Here is an 8,160-nt window from a genome sequence, read left to right as displayed (position 1 = left end):
CCGGCTGATTCAAGTAATTGGTGACAAAATTGATGGGACTAAAACGATAGAGCGCAAGGTCGTTCACTACTTATTTTCTATTTTTCAAATATTTTAAAGTTCTTTTATTTTATTTTTAATATAAATATTATTTTCTGTCAATTCATAGCCGATTTAGTTGAATCGCTGTTCCGACCTACTTGATTCAATTTCACATTTTTACTACACTGGATTCTGCAAACCCTGACCTGTTCGGAATAGTGCACCCTCGATGTAAAAGCACTTTGTATTATTGTCGGTTGGAGATCATCATTAAAGCCCAGTCGGCAACACCAACATGACCTCACCTTCAGTATCACAATTTAGTTTTATTTAACATGGTTGTCAATTTCACATTCCAGTCATACTGTTCTGCAGTTGATGCCTGTGATTGCCTTCTGACAAAGTAACACTCCGAGGTAACAGCTCCATGAATCACAGAAACCATCGTCTGGGAAAGAAGGATGAGATCAAATCCTGCAAGAAAGACGGCTACAATCATGCTTGAATCCTTGAACACGCTCTACTGATCGGGTCTCTTTCCTGATGCGCTATCCCCCAGAGCCTGAAGTTTAAGAACGTACGAATACAAAATAAGTGAAACGGAAAGGGGCCATCGAATTTACTGAAAATGTTCATAGATCTTCCCTACTTCAAGAACAATTGTCACTTTGTGTTTGCTAGAAGGCAGAAACTTGCTACTTCAAGAACAATTGTCACTTTGTGTTTGCTAGAAGGCAGAAACTTGCCTTTGCATCACCATATTTGTTCCCTCCCTTTGAAAGGGACCCATTGGATACAGACAATTTTAAAATATTCATGACAGCTCTGCACCAAACCTTTCCATCAACCTCATTACCGAGCAACGAGTTGTAAATTGATCACAATATTATAATCAGCCGAGTATGATTATCAATTATTATAACCAGTGCCTATAGCTTATCAAGGCTAGCTAAAAAGGTTGGGGGCTTTTTGCCTTATTCGCCAACCTGGCCTTTTCCAATAGCAACCAACATTTCACTATAAACAATTAATAAACCAACGCATTAGAGAGAAGAAAGAATCTATTCCAAAGAGAAGACATAAATTCATTCTCAACCACCCTCTGCATTTCTTTTTTTGTTTTGTGGTGCGATAACAACTCTCTGAAAATTCGATAATAGGAGGGTCCAAAATGAAGTTGATTTTTGTAGACATAATCCAGACATGACAGTGCCCACATCTCTTCCCCTCCTTTCTTCCATTGTCCCAGGGAGATTGCGAAGAAAATACTCTTTACTGTACACCTTCCAGCCTTGGTTTTCTACAACCAAAGAATGCTACAAGTGACACGGTAGAATAATCCATTCACCCGGTATGTCACCGAATTTTTGCCCCACGGAAAACATACTCAAGCATATCCTTGCAATATGCCAGGCATGGACTTTCTATTCAGATTGCTGCTGCATAATTTCATTTCACCAGTCTATGTAGAAAACCTGAAGCATAGTAAAGTTAAATATCAGAATAAAATAGACGTGAATTATTACTGCAGAAAAAACAGAAATTTCAACATCAGTTTATTAATAATATTAGACAAACGAGATTACTGGGTCCAGAATGGATCTTGTCTAGTATGGGATTTGGAAGAATTTTATAAATCTGATGGGGACCCATTAAAAGAGAAGTCAAATCTTGAAATTTTAACTCGGCTTTTCATTGGTACAGATTTAACAACTGTTAATGATTCGGGAATTGTTACCTCTCGGCCACTTTGGATTATGACGCGCTTGTGATTGAAGAACCTTCATTAACACTATCTGTAATTGAAACTCCTTGCTTCTGGATATCCCCATGAAGTGCCTCCACAGCGCCTGGAGGATGAACATCTGCCAAGGGATTGACCACAAGCCCACCCTGGACACCTCTAAATCTTCTATTCTCCCACTTGGATGATTCAATGCTTTCCTTATTCACTGAGCTGTACATGCCACCTGATGATGTTGGGCCAGAAACAGAAAATCTGCCCGATGTGTATCTTCCTTCTGCTTTTCTCCAAAACTTTGAGCTCAAAAACTCAGTCCCAGGCAAAATGCAACATCTGTTTCCAATATTGTCAATGCTGTGGACTCTCCCAGTTGATACAGCCAGGTCATGTGATATTTCATCCAGGGCCACCTCAAGACCATGTACTCTAGACTCCAACGAACGCATGCCATTTTGTGAGCTCCCAATGAACATCTGAATAAGATGAGAAAAAAATCCGTGTAACCAATAATATTATAGTTGAAGTTGCACATTTGACTAGAAAGAACTACAGAAAAATCAAGTGGGACTATAAAATTGACAGGTCCGCATCTCTGAATTTCTTGCAAATTTAAACTACATGAAGTATTTGATAGAAGACTATCTGATGACAATAAAAGCAGTCAAGTTACAAAAGAAAATCAGGAGCAGTCTACAGTGCTTCATGCCCAGTAGGGAGGAACAAATTCCAGATCACTTTTAACTTTGTACAATCTCCAAGGTTCTTGGAGGTGAAAGCACAATAATGTAATTCATAAAAGACATACCTGGAGAAGGTCCAGCAAGCTGGTTTGCTGATTTTCAATCTGCAATAGTTGCTTCCGGATCAAAGATAGATCATTTTCTGCATTTTCCTTGTCAAGTGCTTCAACAGCGTTGCTTGCTACAACGGTAGAGATAGAGCTCTCAATTTCACGCAAAGGAACTATGCGGGAAGCAGACCTCCCGCTAAATTTCTGATTTCTCTCTTCACCATTTCCATCAAAAATGTTGGAGAGTGCACTGCTCAAAGTGCTCCTATCTCTAGACATTGCATCCTTGCTAGAGATCCTCGTTTCACCCCCACTTTCATTTGCTTCAAGACCATCCTCGCAGACAACTTTAAAAGGCATAGTTCGTGGTACTGCTATCTCTATCTTCCAATCAGATACACCCCTTGTATCAATTTTACTGAAACCAGGGCTTGATTTCTTGCCATTGGTTGCACTCTTCTTCTTAGTTCCTGTAGCGGATGCAGCATCTGGAGGTGATAGACTCCTTGATAATTCCTTTTTTCTTAAAAATGATGAGTTGGACACAGCTTTATTAGTACTTTTAGCATCAAGCGACGATCGTCTTTCAATCATGTCCCCTGCATCCACATACGATTACATCAGGAAATAATATGAGAAAAAGGCCGAAGGGAATAACGGAACTTAAAAGTTTGAACTTGATGGCCAAGGTTTTCAAAAGCACTAAATAATTTGGTTAAATATTCTGAACAGAGTAAAGCCAAAAGGTATATAAAGTTAATCATCAAAGCCATTTGTGAATGCCCACCAAGTTGACAGTAAAATGAGCATCCCAGGCCCCTCAGAACAAAGTGCAATCTTCTCAGAATGGGAAGACTTTTAAAGAAGTAGGTGAACACCAGAATAGCAATTTTACCAGAGAAATTAAGTGTGAATTTCATTCTACGGAAAGTGCTTTGGTAACTAGTTTCAAATTTAGGGTGGGGAGCTTTGGTGGGGCAGCATGCAAGCAATCAAATTTCTTAATTGAACAGTTTGCAGCGGTCCTCACGAGCCTTCATATTTCCAATATGTAAACGCATATATATTACATATGTACCTGTGTGTGTGGTGTGTGTGTGTGGGGGGAGAGAGAGAGAGAGAGAGAGAGAGAGAGAGAGAATGCTGCTTGTTTTTGCTATCTGTGGCTGTCAACAGGTGGCATAAACTGCGATTACCCCTCTCTCCCTCGATCCTTGTCCAGGGCTTCACCTTGATAAAAGGGGAATGGCAATGTGGGGACGAGAACTCACAAGACGAGACATCGCCATCCCGAAGCACTAAGAAGGAACAGCCCTAACAATGCCGATCAATGTTACAAGATGATAGTCTGGCTGTGTAGCCACAGATATGCAGGACCACAACATAGGAGCATCAAAGAACAAAAAGTGGTCCCATCGAACCCATTCTAACAAAAACTCCACCAGCGATATAGATACCAGTACCTTTGGATGGCGAAATTTCCTCAGATTCATATGGAACGTTCTTGTATGCATCCAGAGCCTGATTCACTGAATCTCTAACGTGCTTCACCTGATCACGTTAATAAAAATACAAACAGTCAGACAACTAATTAACTTGTATATACGGAATTGAAACCTGAATTCATATTGAACTACACCACATACACCATAACGCGAGCACACAGAAAAACAAACGTAAGCAAGCTGTATTCGAACATGTTAGCATATATAAGTAACTTTAAAGAATTCATTGGGATTATCTGTCAATCAAAAATTAAATAAAGTAAATTAGTGTAGGATAGAAATCACGACTTCTTCAGAAAAGCCAAGAAGGCAGTTATACTAAAGGGAGGAGTGTTGACACTCTTTTAACACCAAAAAGGTATACGAAGGAACTCCGAGAGAGAACTGAAGACGAAGATTGGCGACACCGACCTTCATCAATTACCGGCAGATTGTAAGGGGAAGGAAAACAAACCATAAAGAAACCCACCCACACGAGAAATCAGCAAGAAAAAACTGAAGCTGGACTGTTAAGATCTAACTGCAGGAAATCAAGATTTGAATCACGCAATGACTCAAACGATATCAATGAAACTTGAATATCAGATTCTCCAAGACGCTTTAACCATCACATTCACACTTTGACCATAATTTTGCACGTCAAAATCAAGGCCCAAAATCTCCCAGCGCATCGATATCAAGATTCTAATTCCTCAAGTACCTAACAGAACAGCGACTAAATGCGCACAGATTTAAAATTCGTCCTGAAAAATCAGAACTGGATTCATTCAGAATCAACTCATTGGACACTCCAATTATCTCAAAAATCCCAACCACCAGAAAGTTCCAAAGCAAAACAACTAAAAAGAAACGGATGGACAGTAACTCTGTCCAGCATGAACACTTTTCTCTTCTTTTTTTTTTTTTTCTTTTTCCTGGCAGTGAAAGATATTAGATTTGCTTTTAATGCATTCACATACTTGATTCGAAATAATGGGATAAGTTGGAAAATCACATTAGGCATGTAACTTTTCCAAATTTATACCGACTTTCCGGATAAGTGAGTGGATCCGGACATCTCGAAAGATGGAAGCGACTCCCCTCTCGAACTGTCCCAATTGTGAAAGATAAGGACCTTTCTAATTTCATCCGGACGCAACGTCTAAATGGAAATTGGAAGATCTGTATCGAGATTTCAGGAAGTGTCCATCATCGCGACGATTAGAATGCCCAATGACTGCCCACTTAGAAAATCACATCCAAATGGAAGTCCTCTGTTTTAGTATAAAAACCTCACTCCATTGAACTTCCTTCCATCAGAATTGAGATCCAAGTCTGACCAAAATGCGACAGAAAAAAATCTTGACAGACGAAAAAATTCTAAAATCCCGAATGAGACGATCGACGAATTGATAAAACCGACATCTCCCAGATCCCTAAATGCTCAAAGACACTCCCAAAATAGGTATAAAAACTCAAATAGGTAAAGAACTCAAATGCACCTTATCGAACCGGCACGATTCAAGGGAATCGACGCACCGTGACCGGAACCAGGACGCCGCCTCACTGTCGACGATGGCAAGCCGCCAGATCGCCTCAGCCGCCGCCTTCCTCGTGGCCCAGTCGTTGCTCTTCATACACTCCGTCACAGCCGGAACAAGCAACGCCAGCACCGCCCGGCTCTCCGCCGCACCGGAGCCGATGATCGCGGACACGACCGCTAGGAGGGCAGGCTTCGCCTTGAAGCTCTGGCTCCCCAGCAGCTTCACCACCTTCGGTACCATTCTCTGCAGGTAGGCCGGGTCGGGATCGGGCGATCCTTCTATGGCCGATACGAGACACAAGGCCGAACCTGCTTGCAGGCCGTAGCTCTGCTCCCCGAGCGAGTCGATCAGGGGCTTCAGGATCACCGACACAGGCGCCCGAGTCACCCGCTCTGCCACCGCCCGGACGGCTTCGGCGCAGGAGGCACGCACGCTCGAATCAGCGTCCTTGAGCCGCCGGAGGACGCCGGCGACCATTTTCGGCACGAATCCGGCGAGAGCGTCTCCGTGCGCCTCGGCCATCGTCCCGAGAAGACGCGCACACTCCCGCCGGACGGGCGCCTTCTGCTCCGAGTCGGTGTCGGAAAGGCATGACAGAAAAGGGGAGAAGAGTTCCGGAGTGAGCGACCGGGCGAGCGATTCGAGCTCGGCCGAGGCGAGGCGGAAGGTGTCTCGATCTGCGAGCTTGTTGAGGTAGGAGACCGTCCGCTGCCGAAGTTCGTGGATCGCCTGCTGCGGCGTCAGCGCCGACCGTTTCCCGGCCGATCTGGGGCCGAAGCTCGCCGGATACATGGTGGGCTCGGCCGGCATTGTGTCATCAAATGGACTGCCCCCTCAGGAAAAAAGAAAAAAAACAACCTCGTTCGTTCGGTTGAAGGCCGGAAATTTCGTCGGAGGAATTTCCCGGTGGCGGGAGCAGAATTAGCGCGGGGGTGGACTGGGTTAGTCGCTGGGGCTTTTAAAGGGCTTTGAGTCTTCTCGCGGGTATAAAGGACACAAAAGCAATAACGAAGTTCTAGTGGATATTTTCGGAAACGACGCTGCAGTTTCTGCGAACCAATGCCTCTGGAATCATGCAGAATTACGGCATTGCCACATTTCGCCGAATGATATTTAACCTTTTCACCCTTCACATTACACCATATGACTTAAGATGTGCATTGCTGCCCTGGGGAGGAGCACGAGGACAACAGTCGATGGGTTGGGTCTGACCTGAACTTGCAACCGACCCACCCCAACCCCCTAGTGGGTCTGGTATGCTTGTATGGTGGGGTAGGTTCGGGATGGTGAGGTCATGTAGGCGCAGTCGTCGTGCTACATCAACTTTGATCTCGGGTTTTGGAGACTTTCATCGATCAACCTACTTCATAACTTATTGGGATATTAAAACTTCCAAAATCATTCACTTACCTTGAAGTTTGGGGCTTGCAATGTTGTTGTGCTTCAAGTTGGTCGCGAGCCATGTGAGCGCTTGAGAGAAGTGGGGTCGGGCGCACCATCACATGGGCTGGGTCTCCTAGAAAGGACAAGCACATGAGTCCGCTTGGGACAGTAGCACTATATACCGTCGTCCTTACATTGCACTGTTGTTTGGGGCTTTCAAGATTCCTCTGGCCTCCTTTTCTTTTTTATATATATATATATATATATGATTGCTGCACCACACTTCCTGCTCCCCGTTGTTTATCCACATTGGATTTACCTGTCACATGGACAAACACTGAGTTTCGAACCTCTGCCCAAACCATGTACCTCTTTCAGTCGTTTTAGTTTCCACGGAGTAAATACTTCGTTTAAGTCACTACTTTCTTTTCCATTTCATATAAGTTGTAGGCATAGTTACTCATTCGTGTACTTCAGTTCTCGTTTGTAAGCAAAGAAGTTATGACATTTTTTTTTTTTGCATAAATATTTGAACTGCCGTCAACGTAGCTTAGGCACAAAAACAGGGTGTGCCGGCCCTGTCCCTGTGCGGCTGTAGGGCCTCGATTGTTACCACCCAACTGCGGCCAGACTTTGTCGAGTGAAGTCTCCGTCATTTCTTAGAATATCTTGTAAGATTCAACAAGCCAAAAATATTTTAAAAAGAAAAATAGTTTTTGAGAAAACATAAATGAAAAAAAAAAAAAAAAAATATATATATATATATATATATAAAGGTTCAGTAAAGCTAGGAAAATCTTTAAATATTTAAAAATAAATCAAAAAGAGCTAACATCTGGCACCTATGAGTCAGGGACCAAATCAAATCAGTTTGCCACTGACCCTTGAGGAGGTCGACTGATGGTCAGATTTGGTAGGCTGACTCTTTTCACTTTGTGTTCCGATTGGTAAATTAACTGCTTTGTCAAATTGAGCCGCGCTTACGAGATCTACGGAGTAAAAAAAAAATTACAAACACGTTCCAATTTTATCGGATATATCTAGAAAGGCAACTTTTGCAAGGATATATAATACATGCATTGATAGAAAACAAGGAGCGATTAAAAATGCAAGTAAATCATATTTGGAATGCTCTTGTTGTTCCATCAAAACTTGAGCTTGTTTCTATAAATTTTTTTTATTATTTTAGATTCG

At 42.7% G+C, this 8,160-nt stretch overlaps 1 protein-coding gene across 1 annotated transcript; it reads right to left on the bottom strand.

The window, feature by feature from the left end:
• Positions 1–1,064: 1,064 nt before the first annotated feature.
• On the bottom strand, positions 1,065–6,520 carry LOC116250751 (TORTIFOLIA1-like protein 4). The gene is made up of 5 exons (XM_031624668.2): positions 5,542–6,520; positions 4,019–4,106; positions 2,571–3,154; positions 1,760–2,238; positions 1,065–1,496 (listed from the first exon to the last, which is right to left on the bottom strand). The coding sequence occupies exons 1-4, from the start codon at positions 6,391–6,393 to the stop codon at positions 1,777–1,779; spliced, it is 1,986 nt and encodes a 661-aa protein (XP_031480528.1). The 5' UTR covers positions 6,394–6,520; the 3' UTR covers positions 1,065–1,496; positions 1,760–1,776.
• Positions 6,521–8,160: the final 1,640 nt, after the last annotated feature.

The sequence above is a fragment of the Nymphaea colorata genome, chromosome 3 (assembly GCF_008831285.2).
Source record: "Nymphaea colorata isolate Beijing-Zhang1983 chromosome 3, ASM883128v2, whole genome shotgun sequence".
Lineage (NCBI taxonomy): Eukaryota > Viridiplantae > Streptophyta > Magnoliopsida > Nymphaeales > Nymphaeaceae > Nymphaea > Nymphaea colorata.
This window is presented reverse-complemented; position numbering and strand designations above follow the sequence as displayed.

Bases quoted from the DNA above. Each gene is read 5' to 3' on its own strand.
- LOC116250751 (XM_031624668.2), bottom strand. From the start codon at position 6,393: ATGCCGGCCGAGCCCACCATGTATCCGGCGAGCTTCGGCCCCAGATCG. The intron at 3,155-4,018 runs GTACTGGTATCT...ATGTGGATGCAG, and splicing joins GGAAATTTCGCCATCCAAAG to GGGACATGATTGAAAGACGA. The intron at 2,239-2,570 runs GTATGTCTTTTA...CATCTTATTCAG, and splicing joins GCTTGCTGGACCTTCTCCAG to ATGTTCATTGGGAGCTCACA.